General features: G+C 35.6%; 1 protein-coding gene across 1 annotated transcript; it reads right to left on the bottom strand.

Moving 5' to 3' along the window:
* Positions 1-297: 297 nt before the first annotated feature.
* On the bottom strand, positions 298-19,668 carry LOC133517828 (radial spoke head 10 homolog B-like). The gene is made up of 11 exons (XM_061851274.1): positions 17,511-19,668; positions 14,049-14,235; positions 10,187-12,791; positions 9,678-9,727; positions 7,981-8,133; positions 6,633-6,863; positions 4,066-4,179; positions 2,303-3,302; positions 1,914-2,138; positions 1,478-1,797; positions 298-951 (listed from the first exon to the last, which is right to left on the bottom strand). Exons 3-10 carry the CDS (start codon positions 10,515-10,517, stop codon positions 1,514-1,516), a joined length of 2,388 nt encoding a protein of 795 aa, XP_061707258.1. The 5' UTR covers positions 10,518-12,791; positions 14,049-14,235; positions 17,511-19,668; the 3' UTR covers positions 298-951; positions 1,478-1,513.
* Between the last annotated feature and the right edge of the window lie 1,337 nt (positions 19,669-21,005).

Here is a 21,005-nt window from a genome sequence, read left to right as displayed (position 1 = left end):
TTTTTTTTTTTACTGTTTAGTTATAGGTACTTCATTTATTTTACGTTTTGCGTTTATTTATAGTTAGGTTCTCCATTTAGTTTTGGGCTAGTACCTTCTAGTGTTGACAATGCAATGGCCAACCCATCTAGGTTGCATAAGCGACGTGATTGAGTGACGCGAATGATGACGTTTCGCTGCTAAATAATTTGTAAATAGGTATAGGCATTACGTTTCGTCGTATCATTGTACCTAAGATTTAATTTGCCTAGGGTTATAATTATTTATATTATATAGATACTAGGCGTTTGTCTACGACTTGCGTGGAATTTGTAAATTGAGTAGCTTACTTTTTCTGCAATCTGCTTTTTATTGATTCCCCATTCAAACTTCTACCCTCTTTTCACCCCCTAAAAGAATGACTACCTTAGTTAAAAATGCTTAAACTTTATTTATTTCTTACAAAAAGATAAATGATAAAAATCGTAAGAGAATATTGATTCCCTTTATAAACTTCCACCCCCAATTTACACCCTTACAGGATGACTTCGGGGATGAAAACGATTATATATTATGCCTTTCCCACAACTCAAACTATATCAATATCAAATTTCATCTAAATCGGTTCATCGTTTATTGATTCTCCATACCAACTTACACCCAAAATTTGGTTACGGAATTTCATGCGGTTTTCAGTCAATAGAGTGATTCTTGAGGTAGGTTTGGGTGTAAGTATTTTTTTAAAGGTTTTGTGTACTATAACCCGTGCAAAGAAGGGGCGGGTCACTAGTGGGTACAATATAGTACAAAAATTAGGAATTATTTAAAATTTTAGGTGTTTCCTGTTGTCTTAGACTCGACTTCAAGATTTCAAAAGGCTCCTCCTTTGTTATCAATTCGGTGTGTATGTTCTTGTTTTTAATGTTTGTTACTTCATAACTCCGTCATTTCTGAACCGACTTTAAATCATTTCTGAAAAGATTTTTGGATGTTTAGATTTTTGGATCTTAATAAACGATTGAGGTATATTCATAGAATTTGGGGTTCTAGTTAATATGAAGGGTCTTAATAAATTAATCAATTTTCATATGTTTATGTTTAATATCTTTTGAGTTACGTAAGGGTCCAAAATAGGGTTTGCTCCCGGGAAATACTAGTACCAAAAGTACCGGGATTTCCGATATTTAGAGCCAAGCAAAGAACCGGGATTTCAAAATTGAATTCCCGGTACTCCCGGGATTTTCGGTAATAACGGGAATCAGCGCGCGTTTCTCATTTGTACGGCCACAAGCCGGTCGGCTCCTCGCAAACGCGACCGGCTCCGGACGGACTCCATCGCTTCCGCCATACATAATGTATAGGCACATTAAAATGCGCTCCGGTACGGCCCGACTCTAGCCGGTTTGTGGGAATCGTACATTAAGGTCTAATATACGCATGTTTAGACCAATAAATACACTTGACGTGTTCAATATTTTATCAATCCATCACTTCTTACGCTCTCATCACGAAGATCCTCTACATCTGGGTTAAATTACATCTTTTCGAACGGAATGAAGGTAGTTTGCGCGGCGGCGTCTTTAAACTGTTCTTCTTTCAGCCGAATGCTCTCCTCGGCACAAGAGATGAACGCTTCAAGGAACTCGTAAAACGTTATTTGAACATCCAAATTCAATACGTGATTGTTCTCAAAAACATTTGGAAATATTCTACCAAATATTTTTATAATCATTTTGCAGGACAGGTTGCCAAAATTAAAAAGCTTTAGCTGTGTGTTGCCATTTGAATCTGCATCCGTAATATTTTTTATATCTCCTTCTGCGAACAAGAAAACTTCTTTTAGGTGCTTCTTTCGGTATTTACCATCTTTTTATTTAGTTTAGCCCAACTAAACTGTGCAAATCTATTCCATTTGGTTAGATAAAATAACGTACCAAGGGTGAATATCATATCATCTTCAAAAACGTAGCCGTTGCGTCCAACCGGAAGGCATTCATCGGGCGCTTCGACCATAGGCGGCTGCGGGTGCTCTACGTCATGGTGGGGGCGTAGCGCCGCACACAGAAACGTGCGGACAGTGTGTGGCTCACCCAGGCTGCGGTACAGCGCGTATAAGGCTTTCAGGGGCACGTATACGCCGGAGCCGTTCACAAGGTGACCTGTAAAATACAACAAAAACCGTCACACTAACATGTCAAGCAGATGCCTCGTCAGAGTCCTCTAAGGGGTATTGAATTGGAACGAGTAACTTAGAGATACATACCCTACAAGTTTAATTTCAAACTATTCTGCTCTTAGGACTTGTTATAAAATACATAGGTACCTTTATGGCAATCTGAACATGGCAAAACATCTTTATCCATGAACGTTCTAAACGCACTAGCTAAAATCGTATCTGGTTTTGGTCCTGGAAATGTTGTTTGGGCGTACAACTTGCTTGCAACAGTAATAAGGCTATGCTGAAATTGCCAAAAGTGTATTTTTTCAAATGGGTTGTGGGGCGATCGAGCGATCCATTCAGGGTTATTGAAGAATATATTATCTATTTGGACTAGCGTTAAACCTTTTTCATGAATCCTGCAATCAAAATACAGCTGCCAAAGATACAAGCGGATAAGATTTGGAGTAAAACTTATCTCTTCTGTATTACATATCTTTGCATATTGTAAATAAATTTTCCTTAGTTCTGTTTGATAACATCTTAAAGCTTTGCGAAGAGACGTTTCCTCAAAAGTTATCAAATCTTCGATATTCAAGTTTGCTTCTTCTGGCGTTTCATCTTTGCGTTTAACAGTTGTATTGCAATATAATTCAAAATAATATTTGTTGTTCTCCATGAAGTTAGTGATGATAGCCGCTCTTATTTCGGATTCTCGATCAATATTCTTTAAAGCCTGATGAACGTGATAAATCAGACCAACGCTGGAGTCATTTATGTTAAATTCAATCGTTTTCTGGACTTGAGGTAATTTAGGATGAGGACTCCGAAGTGTTTGGGCGCAGCAGTGCTGTTCGCATTCATTTTCGGCCTCATGGGGCCCGAGGTTATCATCAATAAACAACGCTTTATGTCGAAAGATCTGACCAGTATTGGTGACTAATTTACCGGTTCCATGCTTTAAGTTATCTTTAAACTCGCCTTTGTAATGTGAACCCAGACCATAACCGAAGTTCAGGACGCCGTAGCCATGGCGTTTGCCCTTGTACCATTCGCCACGATAGATATTAATCGACGGCATAGACATCGAGTTGTTGCAGTACATATTCCAGATGTAAATACCGAAACCACTCATAACGTTGTTTCTCCAATCACCGCTATAGAACTGTAAAATAGTATTAAAATTAAATGTTAGGTAACGTCATTGGCATTAATTATAATTTTCTATATACTTACCACGTCGTCGGTGGCAAAGTGGCATACAAGCATACGGCCCTCCTGATGGTAAGCAATCACCGTAGGCCATGGACGCCCTTTAATAACCTGTACGTGTACCTACACTCCTTTTTTCTTGTCTTAGTAATAAATAGGGCCCCGTTTTACCCTTTGGAGACGGAACCGGATAAGTTTAGGTAATTTTAGCAAATTTTTTTTTCGGCTTTTAAAATGTATTTGTAGTTAAGTATATAAATAGTAAACGCTCCTGGTATGAATGAATGTTACTTTTTAGGGTTCCGTACCAAAAAGGTACAAAAGGAATCCTTATGGTGCGACTCTTTCCGTTCGTCCGTCCGTCTGTCTACCTGTCTGTCTATCACATAACTAAATAACTCGAGAACCACTTAAGCTAACGATTTGAAATTTGGTAAATACCCGCTCTCGGTTATTTAGCCGGGTAGATACCCATCACTATCAGGAATACACCGTTAAAATACTTCGGGTTCCTCGTGAACACCGTGTATAGATATTAGATACATGGTAGGCAAGTAGGATAAAACAATATTGCTACAGTAATAAGTCAAGGTACCTACCCCGAAATCAATAATATTTATTAAGTTATGGTAGTCAGACCAAGTTTGCACATTATGTGCTATTAAAATCACTGCCAAGTTAGCTTGGTCTGACTGTATGTACTGCGATAAACTTACATCATGGTTAGGCCATAACATCAAACCTTTCCCCTCTCTCGTGTAAGCGTCCCAATCTCCTTGGTAGCCACTATCAAGGCAGTATTCGCGTGATCCAACTCCATGTCTTACATTCTGGTTGGAAAAACATTTCTTCTTAACATGACGCTACTGCTAGTCTGTATTCAAATAAATAGTTTAATGAACGGCATACTATATTAGAAACTTATTCTTAGGCCTTTATTTAGGTCAAGACCCTGCTAAAAGAATTCATGAAGAAATAGAAGGCCGACTTAAGAAATATATTTTATTCTATCATAAAATACTTATAAGTCGAAGACATTATTTGCAAGAATGAAGCGCAAAAGAAGAAAAATAGGTTTTTAATGATTTCACACTAATATTGTTTGAAGAGATTTTTTTACGTTAAATTAAGTGATTTTCTTTCAAATTATATAATATTATTTTTACTTTTTCAACGCACTTGCTCAAAACGACGTTTTTATTCCACCGATTTTTGGCCCATAATCCTAGATATTAAACACGCGTGCTTTTTCAGTGTATTATCCGACTGAGCTAAGAAGGTAACTGATTGCTAATAATATGCATGGAAACGGAGCCTTCTTAATTTGGTCGAGTAATACTTTTTTTAATCAACTACTAGTAGGTTTCAAATGTTAGTTCAAAGAGGTTTTATCACACCAAACATAATTTATAGATTAAATTATATCGTAAATTATATTAATGAACCGAAACATAACATTGTATCGATTTGATTTCCATCCGTCGAATAGAATATATTACCTTTTTTACATATTTTTTATTGGCTGTTTGTCGATTCCGTTCGTGCCTTTGCCTTGCGCGCGCATCGTGCGTAAAAAGAAAAGATCGCGCCAGACATTTTCCGTATTTGTCATAAAATCGGAATAGTTTTGCATGTTTTTAGTTTATATATTGACGAAAATGTCATTTTCAAGCATTGAAAATTAAGAACGCTGCCAGTACTACTAATAGAGGCAAGAACCGAGAACGATAGCCTTTTACCATCAAAATCGGGTGAAAAATAATTGGCAGCATATGAAACTTTTATTCAATGGAAAATCAGCAAAAACGCCCAGTATTTCTTGGAAAACGTGTTGGTAGCTTACTTCAATGAACTGGCGAATAAGTGCCGACAAGCCCAGCTCGCTTTGGTGCAATTATTTGATGGTAAAACTGTAAGCCACCATTTTGAAAATTGTACTTTTACTGTTTTGACAAAAAAAAATATTTACTTATAAGTTTTGTTTTTTCCTCCAAGTGTGTTGAAAAATGTCGTATGAAACGCGTGTGCATTGGTCATTATTACCCACATCGGCTTTCTTATTGCGCGCTCGCTTACAGCTCGCGCGCACACAATATCGCCTCGTGTGTATTGACCAACTTAGCACACTTGTATCATAATGTACTATTAACTTGTGGAATCTTTTTTTCTAACAGATCTCGCTAGACCTCGGCTTCTAAGGGGTGAATATTTGGGTGCTTCGGGAAAAATCAACTACTTTGGTGTCTACTATCACCATGCAAAGCGGCTTGCGTCCATCTTAAAGTGCAGTTTTTGTTTCATAATAAGCACGACTATATATTATAGTATCGTACAATTTTTGCTTCGTCGCATTATCCTTAAACTTGTCGATCTAAAAAGTAGAACCGCTCGTATAGTAGTCTTTATAAAGGACATAAAATATAAAAGGGGTGGAAATTTTCGCTTAAAGTGCCCCATATTCCATGCTATTGTTTTTGCATGTTGGACACGAGTGCTATAAAGCAGACATAAGTTATGATAAACTTTGTAGCTCCAGCCATGCAGATCCGGTTTTAATTAAACTTGTTTTCGATGCTGATTAAGGTATATGAAACGACCTTGACGATCGCTCACGCCAATTGGCGCGCGCGACATAGGCGTAGCACAAGTAGCGTTGCTTGACTAAAAAAAATATACCAAGAGCCCGATTCTGATTTGAAAATATGGTAAGGTAAGGTTTCTTCTTGTTTTGACAATACCTGACAACAGCTCACACTGATTGATTGCCGTGTCATTTGGCCTTTCGCTCGCACTTATTGGTTCACGTGTGGTGCGCCTTTAGCGGAGGAATCGCTGACTCCCGAGTCACAGGCTCTGACCTAGTTCGGGAGAAAAAGCTGGACCCAGGTGAAACCATTACAAACCTAATTATAAGCTTTTCTGTATCTAGTATAACATAATATCGACACTCTATACTGTGTTAGGTTTTTAAGTGAATAAAGATTTATTACTGCGAGCTGTGGCATGGTTGCAACGTATCAAGATCAGAACTATAACAAATTGTTAAATTAGAATCGACCTCCTGGACTCAAATCGTAGGCATAGTATAGCATAATAGTTTTTCAAGAACACTGACATCACAATCTGAATAGACCTCCAGGTATGCAGCGAAAATGAATCGTAGACGCGTAACGACATATTGTGTCATGATTATATAGAGCTCAATGGGTTAACAGCCAACTAGCGTTCTTCACAAGACCGCGCGACGTTAAATGTCAAAACACACATATTTCTGTACACTTACATGATCCCACTGCCCGTCGTACGAGTTAGTGCGACGGCCCGGGTAGTGAATGGCGCCGATGCCGTGCTTGGTGCCCAGGTGCCAGCCGCCCACGTAGAAGCCCTGCGAGCGGGAGTCCACGTACAATCCGCGCCCGTGCCGCAGGTTACACGCGAACTCGCCCTCGTACCACGTGTCGTTTTTCCACTGGATAAATCCTTTACCGACCATTTCGTTGTTTTTGAACTGACCCTAAAACAATGGAGTGGTTAATTGAACTAAGTAGTTATACTTAGTATAAAAATCAAAATACAATTAACTCTTAAGATCGCGAGGGACGAATCTGCTTGCCCGCCTCTCACACTCCAGTACGCTCCGTAAACAGAAGGCATACCATTCCGCTCCCTCAGCCTGAAACTGTTCGGAACTTGCATTTCGGATGCTTGCGTTTACAAATTTCAGTAAGTAAGGTGCAATGGGCTAACTTCGAAAGCCCGGATTATGCGAATCATTTCGTAGCGCTACGCCGTAGCAAGCTGCGTAGCAGAATGCTTTTGCAAAAACTCAGTTTGGTAACTAAAACAATAACTAGCTAGATCTAAATAAGATCTTTTAAAGATATTTCTAACGTCAAAGTGACATTGGTCGCCCGAATCGTGCTGCTTCTGTCAATTATACGACATACAAACGATATCTAATTGAGAACTTATCTAAACCAGAACTTATCGTTCTCTTATCTTTTCTGTATTGCATTCTTCGAATAGCGGCCCTATTCATTATTAATATAAATAACAAATCCGACAAACTTGACTAAAGTGGATATAAATTAGATGAAGTACCAAAACTAAGAGTGGTTTGGATAAATATTCCATGATTCAGGAAAATTAAATTCGGTTAAGGTGCCGTAGATTCAGCCAGCGGAGTTTTTGAAAAATCTTTGCGCTTTATTAGATCATAATACGGTTGCCAAAAAATATGACTTGCAATATCGAGACCTTTCTCTAGTAACATCATCGATTTGAAACTTTATTAAACAACTCTAGCTCAATGGACAAAAATCATGAAGGTCTAAAATTTTATGTTATAAAAATTATAATAGTTATTGCACAAAACCTAAAAATATAAAAGTTACTTTTCAAAATGCGCAATTTTATTTTGAATCGAACTCATCGATTTTTATTTTGTTTAAACTAATTAAAAATAACAATTCAAAACAATGTTATCCGCGATCCCGCGGGCACGCACACCGTCCCGCTCACGCAATGAGAGTGAAAGTAGAACCTGAACCCGCAGCGCCTTAATAACAGAAAGTCAAATTGAAATCTTACTCCCAAATGACAGAATATTTCTCATTCTGGATACCACTTACCAAGTAAACTGTGCCGTCGGCCCACTGGAAACGCCCATCACCATGCATGCACTTCATAGAAATGTTGCCTTCGTACAGGTTTCCGTTTTTGAAGCGTATGACAGCACGCTCGTCCGGCCCTGACCACCACGGTACGAACGCTACTGGCTCTATCTGAAGCATGTGTTCATTAATCTTAAGTTTATTAAATATCTTATAGAAATACATAATTTTTTTTTGTCAAAACTTACATTTATGATTCAAACGTTTATCCATCGCCGACTAAACTTTCATTTCAATAGTCTACATTCATTGAGACGATTCTATTAAAACCAGATGAGCCAGCCCTAAACAACTTACTTACACTGACGAGTGTATAGATCGTGTCATTCACGAAGACGCGTGCCTTGACTCATATTGTTATGTTATTAAAGGTTAGATTTGAAAAATCTACGCGTCATCGTGGATGACCCGAACTATACAGTCAGCAAATAGTAGGAGATGAATCAACGCGCCAAAAGTATCTATCATCCTAGAATATATATACATATATATTATACTCTTCCAATAAGATATATATATATATATATATATTCGCGTTCAAAATTATCTGTGGTAGATACTTTTGAAGCATAGTCTGATCCGCTATTTTTGATGATCACCAGGGCCCGTACATTTCATGCCGTTTACGTAAAAATGACGTAATTTCACATACAGACAGTTTTTTCATAACACTACAAATTTTGATAACTAACATCTTGACGCATAAAAAATACAGCTAAAAATCAAAAATATATATTATTTACTAACAATTTATTATTTTGTTGCGTGACAGTAAGATGAAAGTTAGTCAAACGTTTCTGTACTGATTGTCAAGTATCTATATCAGTTAACTAAAGAGGTTGACATGATTACTTATTGCTAAAAAACTAATTGGAATCATACTCTATGTAGCGTGACGTCATTTTTCCGTCAATGGCATGAAATGTACGGGCCCTGATGATCACTGTACGAACATGCTGTTCACATAGACACGCAATTGATTTTCGAGTTTTGAAAGGCCAAACTATTAAAAGAGGTTGCGTTGTTTTATGGTAGATAGTTCCTATCTATTCAGTCTTCATTTTCAGATAATTCGGATGTTATCATTGACCACCAAATTTAAAACCTATCTATCGAAAATAAATGTCAGGAAATGGTTATAAGTTAGTTTCTATGATTTGACCGGAACCAGCATACACGGTGACGCGCAGATTTATCAAATCACCTTTAATTACATGACATTACGAGTCAAGGCATGCGACGCGTCGCATCATGACGTCGCGACGTCGTGATCGTGAATGACACGATCTATCTATAGGTACGGTCACGTCTGAAAATATCGATACGGACCAAGTACCAAACATATGTATGTATACACTACCTTAATATACCGGCAGTAAGATCGTGTATACATATTTTTGTAATTTTTTCTGTATAGATATTTTCAGACGTGACTGTACATAGACTCAGACCAAGCTAAAATGGCAGCGATTTTGATAGCTCATCCTGTACAAGTGTTAAGTAAGCGTCATAATTTCATAGACTTTTGACGTTTAAAATAACACTAGCACTGTCTGGGCTGTCAAAATCGCTGCCAACTTATCTTTGTCTGACTCTCCCTATTAACCTTCTAACTGGGCTAGTAAAATTAAAAGCTTTATTTATGAATACTGTACCGGAACCGAACCCGACTTCGACCTGTTGATTTTAGATTTGGCCACTTTTGCTAGAAAAAAAGAGAATGATAAGTATGTAAATTAAATACATTTTTTATGACAATATACTGGTATATATTATCTTAAATGTATTTTGTTGCACTGGAATGTGTTATCTCGTGTATCTACACACATTATCTAAGTCTACAATAAACATTTTACAATCTTCATTCGGAATTACCCGAATACAACTTAGAGTAAGAGGTCGATTCTAATTCAACTATTTTTTATCGTTTCGATATCTCTTTTGAGACGACCTTGACGATCGTCTTCATGATTGGTGCGCATCTCAGACAAAGTTTATTGACATTCAGACTATTAAGGTGTAAAGGGGATGAACTTAACCCTATAATCGAAATTTCCAGCTAACCTAATTACAAGTATCATATACAATTTTAGGCACATCACCTACCATAACTAATTTGGGGACTTGACTCCAATCTTACACATATGTGTAATTAAAGCTTTACCTGGTTGTTCTTTTCCTTTCTTTTTAGCAGAGAAAAGAGTGACTTCACTAAACGTCTTTTCTATTTCCGAGTTAAGTTTTTCCGGTTCAATAACCTCCCAAGATTCTACAATATGTTTAAGCATCGACTCAAAGAGTAAAGTTACTAGTTCCTTCTGTACGGAGCCCTTTGGACGAACGGTTGTGGCGAGATTGCCATGGTCGCTGCCAAGATGTGCGCTAGAGTGTCCACGGATGGTCAATAGGGAATCTCGGTCTGGAGAAGTTCTAGCGGTAGTTATGAGTGAGCTGTCCCGCCGCGTGGTTGTCCTTTGGGTATCCACGTAAAACATCCTGTCACTAAATATTAATAATAGAAAACGAATATAATCATGCCTAGGAATTAGCTCCTTTAATATTTATTTTGCTTAATGACAATATGTCAATTTGACGTGAATAATTATTATAGGTAAGTACCATATAGGTAAGAACCAATTTTTATTTTGTTGGCGGTTTTTATTTTCTTCAGATTTTTAAACAATTTGCTGGAAAGAGATGGAGTTCCCCATTTAATAAGCGCAGCCACTCCGTATGTCTATAGGAGTGAAATCTCTTATGGTAGAACTCAAGGAGCATATAAACACTACGTTCTAGTAGAACTGTTGAAAAAGTGTCCAGCTGTCAGCTATAAATAATAGTTCCAAATCTCTCCAGAGTAGCGCTAGAGTAGCTAAGAACCTAGGCGTTATTGACGGAGTGAAGTGCGCTGTCTATGATTTGATTTTTTTGTTAAAGTACTGTAGGTATTGTAGCGCCACTTATGTAAGGTTTTTTTGATGACACTTTTTGGTATATGGAGATTTCATCCTATACGTATGTCCTTAAAAATCTTTCACTCAGTTATGAAAACGTAGGTAGACGTATCATACGTTTACGTAACTCAGTGTAAAATTTATTTAATTGCTCTAAACCTGGGTAATCGTTTATTCTATGAAACGAGCTGAAAGTGAAACGTTTCTGTTCCATGACATTTTACTTTCCAAGTACTTTACTAGCCAAATGGCATAAAACGGAACCCTTATAGTTTCGCCATGTCCGTCTGTCTGTCCGAGGCTTTGCTCCGTGGTCGTTAGTGCTAGAAAGCTGAAATTTGGCATGGATATATAAATCAATAAAGCCGACACAGTCGTACAATAAAATCTAAAAATTTAATTTTTTTTAGGGTACCTCCCCTACACGTAAAGTGGGGGTGAAATTTTTTTTTCGCTTCAACCCTAGATTGTGGGGTATCGTTGGAAAGGTCTTTCTTTTTTTAATTTTGAAGTAATAGGGGTTTTCAAGAAACATTTTTTGATAAAGTGAATATATTCGGAGATAATCGCTCCGAAAGAAAAAAAATGTGTCCCCCCCCCTTTAACTTTTGAACCATAGGTCCACAAAATATGAAAAAAATCGTGGAAGTAGAGCTTAAGAAAGACATTAAATGAAAACTATAGCGGACATGATCAGTTTAGCTGTTTTTGAGTTATCGCAAAAAGTTTTCCCTTCATAGTAAAAAGACTTACTTTAATTAGGTACTGATTATGCAAATTTGCCTATTTGTTTAACTCGGGTGAAAGGTACCGTTTCATCCCTTGGTTAACAATTTACTATACTTTAAGCTCCAGTTTAGCTTATTGTGACGGAAGAGTAACTACGGAACCCTACACTGAGCGTGGCCCGACATGCTCTTGGTCGGTTTTTTTTTAAATACAATTAATTTTTCCATTTTTAGTTTTTCTTACTAGTGATTACTGATTTGTGATGCATTATTCTGCAAGACTCGTTCATGTCTGGCCAAATTGTCATGTTACTAAAAAAAGCTTGGGTGCGTTTCAAGGTCTGGATCTATAGCCATCAACATTTGAGGAGTTGGACCTCATGGAACCTATCATCAGAACTAGACCTTAACACAAATGTTCGTTCAGAACTTACTTGCTTAACAAACATCGCTGACAAATCGCTGAAAGTGAAGTATTTTTGTTGTTAACGAGTCCCTTTCTGGTCATCATCAGCAGTTCCAAATCACGAAATGGCACTGTTTTGGATGTAAATGCTTGGTTTGTTGATGAAAATACTAAAATAGCTATATGTATGCCTATAAGATTTGAGGAGTTCCCTGGATTCCTCATAGATTCCATCATCTGAACTTGGTTTTGACAATAACGGGACTATATACATTTGAACAAAATAATGATAACCATCATCATCCTTTTTCCTATTATAACCTTTTTTCACCATTCTCTGCAGCAAGTGACCAGCGAAAATGTAAAAGTAGACAATAATCGCTTTACCTACTTATTTTTAAGTGAGTTTATATTTTATTGCAAAAATAATAAATAGGTACTTCTCCAACTTTCTACAGGAAAAGTAGGCTTAACAACAATCTGCAATTTAATCTAGATATAGTCATCAATCTAATGACAAGTGATAATGTCGTTAAGTTTGAAATTGGTGTATTTTAACAAGGAATTTTATTTTGTTTTTAATCTTAGATCTTTTTTGATCTCGATGGAACATCCCGTGTCTGCCGTATCCAAAACTGCTCTTCGCATTTTCATGATATTCTTCGTTCATCAAATTGCGACCTGGAAAAGATAAGATATTAGTAACAAATAACAGTAGTATCTAAATGCAAATAAGTAGGTACAAGTTAAGCAAAAGAAACACAGAAGGCGCAAACACTAATAAATGGGTGTAATTTTTACCGCCGCGCCGTCAACGATGAGCGAGTTAAAACGTAGTAAAAGAATTATCAACGGAAGTACTTTGAGTACGTTCATGTGCGTGCAATAGTTTATATCTCATATGTTAATAATGCGGTTAGCAACTGAAAGGACGGCTCTCGTTCTGAGTAAGAAGAAACGAGCTCGTTTAAAACAATTTTAGCGCGTTACATAGGACCCTATTCATGAATTTGATGTTTGTTTAGATACTTTATGAAACGCGCTTTATTTTCTTTCTTTCGGTGCTATAAAACATATCCAACTATAACCAGTAATGTTCCACCAGTTCAACACATACGTGATTATGTAATTAAGTATCAATAGATTTTTAGTTTTTAATTTGTACCTATATTTACAAAATTTTACAGGAAAAATATAATCAGACCTCTATCTTGTAATTATTATCGGTCGGTATCGGTAAATTATCGTCGAAAAACCAACATACGTGCATTACATCGCGCAAATTAGACAATTTGCCGATGGATGGCGCTGTACACAATTATAATTAGTTTAGGTACTTCTGATCAAAAATCTTTCGCCTTTACAGTTAGACGACATAATTCCAAGTTTGTACGGAACCCTCGGTGCGTGAGTAAAACGAACTCTCGCTTGATCGATTTTTTTTTTTTCTATTAAATTCCATTTCGGGAGAAAACGTTTCCCACTAACTAAATCTTAACAAATCACTGTTTTTGATGTCGACCGCTTCAGCATAATTAATTAATTCAGCATAATATTATAGGATTATAGGTTTCCCTTTTTTGAAAACAAATTTTTTTTGGTTTGCAAATTTTAAAAAAAGGAAAGGAGTTTTTCATAGTGTCATTAACATACTAAAAAATCACGGAGAATGGAAAATATTTAGAAGTGGAAAAAACGTTTTCTCTTTTTGTATAAACGAGTATGAGGTATACCTGCTTTCCTCTTAAGATAAATCTTTGCTTAAGAGATTAAAGATCGAGCCAAAAAAAAACACCTTTAGCCTAGCTATATTATAAGCAAATTTTCTTTGCTATAGTAACTTAATTAGTCACCTACTGTACTTAGTCAGTCTGTAGGTGCCTACTTAATTAAGATACTTACAAAATAACAAGTGACATACAATTTACAGATCATTACCCCAGTTCCATAATTTCCAAGGCCGCCAGAACTGCCAGATCGAAGAGTCTTCGTTCAAGTCAACTTCGGAGGAATTATCGGACGGCGCAATAACTGCTTCGAGATGTGCTCCCTTTTTTGGCGTGGATTCTTCAACTCCCCAAGAATATTCTAATATTAGGCTGAGTGAGCAATATAACACCAGTACCTATTCAGTAAAAATATATTGAATTAGGTACATTTTATTAGGATTTCGCAAGTTTTCTCGTCTTTTTTGTAGCCTATCGTATCGTATTTCCATTTACAACCACGACTTTTAACAAAATAATACTCCCTGATTGGCCGCGATCAGCTGTGTTGTATACGTGCAATTGTTGTAGCCGTAAGGTGCGCGCTCTAACTTGTTAAGCTTATAGGAAGGAAAATGTATACCCATTCGAATAAAAGTTTTTGAGAGTGTTTCTGTGGGTCCCTTAGTAATTGATTTAATATGAATATATATGCATAGAAGTACCTTAAAATTGCAATATCGACTCACGAAATAGCGGTCAATTTATTTTTCGTGCGTCTCCTGTTTCGTGTCACTAACGAATCAACAGAAGGATTTTCTAGATATATTTTGATTGCTTGTGTCAATATAACAACAAAGGTAATTTAAATATGAATTAGAAAACAAATAATATATTTCATGAAGTGTCGTATGAGCGAAATTCGGTAAGTATATGTTTTATTTATACTAGAATTGTCATAAAACGAGTTTGAATATATAACACCATTAAAGTCGACGAGTATAGAAAACGTTTTAAAGTGGATCTCAATTTAACATATTTTTATTTATTTAGATAAAATCATTAACTTGACCTTACTAAAGTAGGTAAGCCCGTTAAATATGTATGATTATTATCAAGAAATTATCATCAATTACGCTAGAAAACTTTATCCCGAAACAGGGGACAGGAATTCACGAACTTAGGAGCCGAGCTGAATTTTAATCGAAATGGGAGCCAAATAAGAGTTTCAATAAGTTGATATAAAAATTAGTTTTAGCTAAAAGTCTATAGTTTGTACATTAAATGACTACCAAAGAATTAATATAACTTACTCAAAAGCTTTCAAGGTATTATCATGCTTAGTTATATTCAAAAATATATACAAATTCACAAGAGCCTTAAACTACCCAACAGGGGCCCTTTACCTTATATGTAACATAAGGCGACGACGACAAAGACGTTATAAAATAAAAAAAGTTAATGAAAGCCCCTCCTGTATGTAGTAGGTAGTTTGGGTAGACTTTGCATAGGAATTAGAAATGTTGTAGGTAATATTAGCGACTTAACGTAAGGTTTGCAGAGTGTATTTATTATTTATTTTCATAGGACATTCGATAATCCTGGTCATTAAACATCATAAAGATGAAGCATAGGTATAGGCAAATAGTTGTCAAACTCAAGTACCTAATTTATTATAATAATGCGTTTGGTAAACTTTACATATACCAGAAGAGCTTTGCTTCTTTGTATCTTGTACTCTCGATTCTTTGTCAATCGTGTAAATGGATTTCATAATTAGTACAGTCAGCATCAAATATAGTAACGGCCAAAGTACACAGTGCAGGGGCATGTTAGGTACTATAGAAATAAAGATATGTCTGGAAAACGCTGACTGTACATATACAGGTTGTTTATTTAGTCACCTGAAATAGTTTACAGGCTGAATATATAGGTCACACTGAGCAACTTTTACTATGGGACCAATCCCGAAATCGCGAAAAAAAAAATTTGCTCTCCCATAGAAAATGTCAAGGTCAGAGAGCCAAAATGTACTCTTATGAAACAGCCAATTTTCTTTTTGCGATTTTTAGGTTGGTCCCATAGTAAAAGTTGCTCAGTATGACCTATATATTCACCCCATAAATTATTGCAGGTGAAGCCTCTTGTTGCATAAAAATAATCTCATCGTCATCATACATTAATATAATAAATGTAATAGGGTAGTGGCACCAAAAGATGATCGGCCCCCAAAAGATGAACATTTGGCCTTAAAATCGATATTATTAAATCTTGAATTATTTTACGCACCTGAGGGTATTTTTTCCTAACGCGACAATACTTTGCCGAGGCTGACATTTAAACTCCCAGACAATTATGCTGTGCGTGTAGCTGAGAGCGGTCGTCAAACGCGCGGTCCACTCCACACCAAAATCGCCATTTGTATGGATATCTTAATAAGATTAGCGCTTTAGAGTATAAGCTTGTAATTGTGTATAAACTTGAATTATGCATTTACTTACATGATTTTACACAGAAAAGATTCTCGACTAATTCCTCTAAAGTTTTTGTTATCAAGAATTGCACATTTTATTAAAATATTTGCAGTTGAAGTTATGGTTCCAAATTCCAATATTGTATGCTTAAGCCAATAGATGAACGGCGGTCAACATTTGGGCAAGGGCTTGTTTTTTCAAATGCTTGTATAAAATCGAATAGAAAAGGTAGACGCATAATTTATGTTTTAAATTGATAGCTGGCTAGGCCTTGATTTTTTTTTACCAAAAGATGAACAAAGCTTTCTTTAATTTAACCCAGTTATCTCAGTGTTTATTTTAGTATGGGCTGTTCAACTAAAAATCTTATCCCTAAAAGATGAACTATGATAATTTACTAGTTCATCTTTTAGGCTCAATTCCAATACATGAATTTCGCGTTAATTTTGATAGTTCATTTCTTCAATACCGTGTCCAATACTTGAACCAAGTAATTTGTTCGTTCATGTTTTGGGTAGCATTTTCAACACTGAACAAGTTTAATTGAAAAAAAAAAAGTGAATTTTATATCTTTAATCGGTAGCTTAATTACTTTTTTATATTATTTACAAATACAAATTTAAAAAGTGTAGAAGTTAATTTATTAAGTCGTTTTAATTTATTTGAGGATCATATTTTCTTCTTGGAGTAAAATTCCACCTAGAGCATTTTTTTTCTCTCTCTGGCACAAATAATTTAAACTGCGATTTTATAGACCATTTTTTCGCTACCGATTATAATTGCTCAGAGGTCAGAATTTATCAAAAGGGGTAAAGTTACACTCTATCTATACTAGTTCATCTATTGGCATCATGTCGTTCAATATTAGGGTACTTGATTTTGGTTTTATACTGGTTCATCTTTTGGGGTCAAAACGTTCAGAGATAGGGCACCGTGTTCATCTTCTGGGCATTTTGCCCTATTTCATCATGTAATATTTTTTATAAAAACACTGAATTACAATATGAGCATTTGGAATGATTAATAAAATTCTAATCTAGATTATTTGCTGAATCATATTAAAAAAATACAGTTGCTAAAAATAAGTTACAACATATGTAAAAAAAATCTAAAGTTGGGGTAATCGCTTAACTGGTCATCTTTTGGTGATTTCACCCTATGTGAAAATAGACCAAATTTTTACTAAATTATCAATAAAAGTATTACATAAAATAGCCTACCTATCTCGATGGATGTATATAAAAAAATTAAACTTGTTCCATTTTCACAGTGCATTTTTCGTTCGCTTTGCTACTAGATATACCTTTAAACACATCCTATACCGATCAGCTACTACTTAAGACAACTTAACTCGTCTATTATAACGCGTGAATGAGCTGAAAATTGAATTTTCTTCACTTTTATTACCTTGCATAATCTGGAACGGATGTTTCAATACCTATCATGCATTGGTATATTTATGTACATAAGTGTAGCTAGTGAATTTGTCAGTGAAGCAACGCGACAGTCATGATTACAGCGACCTATATACGTGAAACTATTACTATGTTTGCCATTTTAACGAGGCGGATTAAAGCTTACGTTATACCTACATTTGATTGATGGCTTGTTATAATTTTCTTTTGAAATGAATGCATCGATTTCATGACGATTACACGCACGAACTAGTAAGTAAGCACGTAGCATTCACCATAAATCAGATTCATACATACATCTACCAATTTTCACTTAGTATCGCGTTTATTTCAGTATTTTTCAAACTTGATGGCTCCGATGCGCATTGCGTTTTTAGGTCACAAATTACATGAAGATGACACCTGACATCCTGCCTATATGAAAAATACTATTATTCACTGACCTCTATTATTATGCTTTCCATATATTCTGCTTCAATAAGGTAGGTATTGTTATACGCAGTCAAAATAAATTCTAAAACCAGCCTCTGGTTTAGAACCCTATGAGTAGGTATTATTCTATAAATGCGTTTTTGGGAGTGAAACCATATTTTACCCTCTTATTACCTACATCCGCAGAAAATACGGTTACTCGTGTTGATGTCTGTATTATTTAAGAATAAGTATTTGTATTTTATTCTCTCGCCAATGGTGGTCTTTACTTTTGGAAACCCAAAGCAAATGTTAATCACCTATAGCAAAAATCCGCCTGGTGGGTTGTCTGGCAGTAAATGTGTTAATTTAAATAAGCGATTTGGTTGCACTCATTTACTTCCTACGTTCGTAATTATAGGTTTGATACTAAATACCGCATCTCATTAATGTTGCGGCGATGAGCCAAGACCTTTACGTTTCATTGACTAGGTACATGTTAAGAATCTTGTATATCGCAGCGTGGGGTAATTGATATGAGCGATCGCACGCAATAATCGCGTGCTGGTAACTTAAATAGAGTTGTTTGTTCATTAAGCGATTAAAGGCACTATAAATGCACATTTAAAAAAAAACATCTACTTAAGAGTTCTTTAGATAGATAGATACCTATTTATACAGATACAATCTTGGGGCACGGTAGTGCCCCTGCCAAGACGAGCCAAGCGAAGTGCAAGGGCACTACTTACCTACCTTTTCTCAAAGCGCTTCGTCGTTTTTGTAAGACAATATACTGCGCAGTACGGTAAATATGTCAAAAATACTTATAGGTCACGGGTTACAGAAGAAAAATTGTATGATCACAATTCAAATTATATTATAACATACATATTTTTAAAATGCCCTCTTTTTCGTGGCTATCAAATTTGCACAAACTTAATAATTAACGGAAGCAAACACGCATGTTATCATTTATCAATTTACAAATGTTTAACATAATCTTCAATAAATAATACACATTTAAAATACCATTTTTTGACAATTTATTTCTAATAATTTCACTTTTTATCACAGTTCCATAAACGTTAAACATTATATCTATGTCTATTTTTTAATATATAGGTAAGCTAGTGCAATATAATGTAATTAAATACCAATTCCAAGCTATTACAGTTTAGATTTTGACTAGTTCTAGCCTTGGCACGGCGACAATCGCTATAATTGAACCTTATATATTTTTTGAGCTAATTTTTGGCCTTATTCTTCCGAAACATTATTTTTATACTTTTTCAGTTAGGGAAGAGTTCAATATCATTAAAATTTAACTCTAGAGTAAAAGTAGTAAAGTATAAACTGACAAAGTCAAATAAATAATTTAAAACAAAAGAAATACAAAACAAAGATAGTGAAAATGTGCTAGAGCGATAGAAAGGCAGATTTCGATTTTCGATGTTCGCGATAGGTCCACTTTATAACTTACTACTTTGTACGAATTCATACATAAGTTTTATTACTGTGGCAAGTACACTATAAAAATGGGCATATTCAGTATTATACAATGGAGGACTTAATGCCAAAATGGCATTCTCTACCAGTCAACCATAGATATATCTGATGGCGACTATTACTATATTAATGTTACCGAAATAGGCTTAGTTTGTATTCGGTTCAGAATATAGTCATTCTGTCTGATATAGGTTGTCTGCAAGAGATCACTTTTTAGCGATGAGACCGCCTCTGTTTACCACTTTTTAGATGCTGTAGTCATTGTATTGTTTTTTGTATCGATGTGTGCAATAAAGAATATATTTGTATTGTATTTTGAGTCCATTTTCGGAATTAGGACAATTTAAACTACGTATTCGAAATTACTCGTATATACATTTAAGTAACGTGTCCTTAAATTTAAAAATATTATAATTAGGTTTATAATTAGATAAAATTTTGTGTCTACTAGGAAAACACTTATAACTAACTAATTATAACGTAGAAGAATACTAACGAGTCTTACTCGCTGTTGTGTGCAGCAGCTACCTACTAAAATATGTCATAGTTTTAAATAAGTTTCATGAGAGCTTACATGAGAGCTGCAAAAAGAATGTTTATATATAAAAATAAAAATTATAAAAAAAACCAATCACGCAGCCTTCAGCTAGAATATACTGGATGAAATAGACTGTAGCAGTAATGGTCAAATGAAATATAGTGAAAACAATGTACCTATATGTATACCATATTCATTTAACATAACAAAACTATTTTAAAATAACATTCTAAATTAAATAAAATTTAAATCCGTTTCGGCGTCTGCTGGAAAGCTATGCGGTCCAAAAATAATAATTTAACTAAATGACTAACATAATTTTGGATAAACACACATTGCACTCAGAGACCAGGGGCCAATTTTTTAAATTCGAGCGCTCGATATCTAAATGATTAACCCTATGACCACCCCCATTACCATTCCCATAATCAGACCAACTCCATGATCATTCCCATAACCACTCGCCTTTCCAACCCCATGAGCCCCATGACTACACCATGACCAACTCATGACGACCCTTATGACCATTCCCATGATCAACACCATGTACCCCTTCACCACACCCATGGCAAATCCTATGACCACCCCGTCACCAACCCATGACTCTAATAATAGAATTGAAAACGAGTGGTCAATACCACTCGATACACAATTTCTATCGCTCGTATTTCAAAAATAGCATTTCATTGTTTTCCATACAATTTCAAGAAAAAAAAGAGCGCTCGAAATTCAAAAATCCGTCCCCTGCACACGTATTCTGATTTTAAAATTTGTTAAGGTTTTGATATTATCATAAATTACTCACGCTGCGTTGAAAATCGTGTCACGGTCGTATCGTAACAATA

This window comes from Cydia pomonella, chromosome 5 (genome assembly GCF_033807575.1).
Source record: "Cydia pomonella isolate Wapato2018A chromosome 5, ilCydPomo1, whole genome shotgun sequence".
Taxonomy (NCBI): Eukaryota; Metazoa; Arthropoda; class Insecta; order Lepidoptera; family Tortricidae; genus Cydia; species Cydia pomonella.
This window is presented reverse-complemented; position numbering and strand designations above follow the sequence as displayed.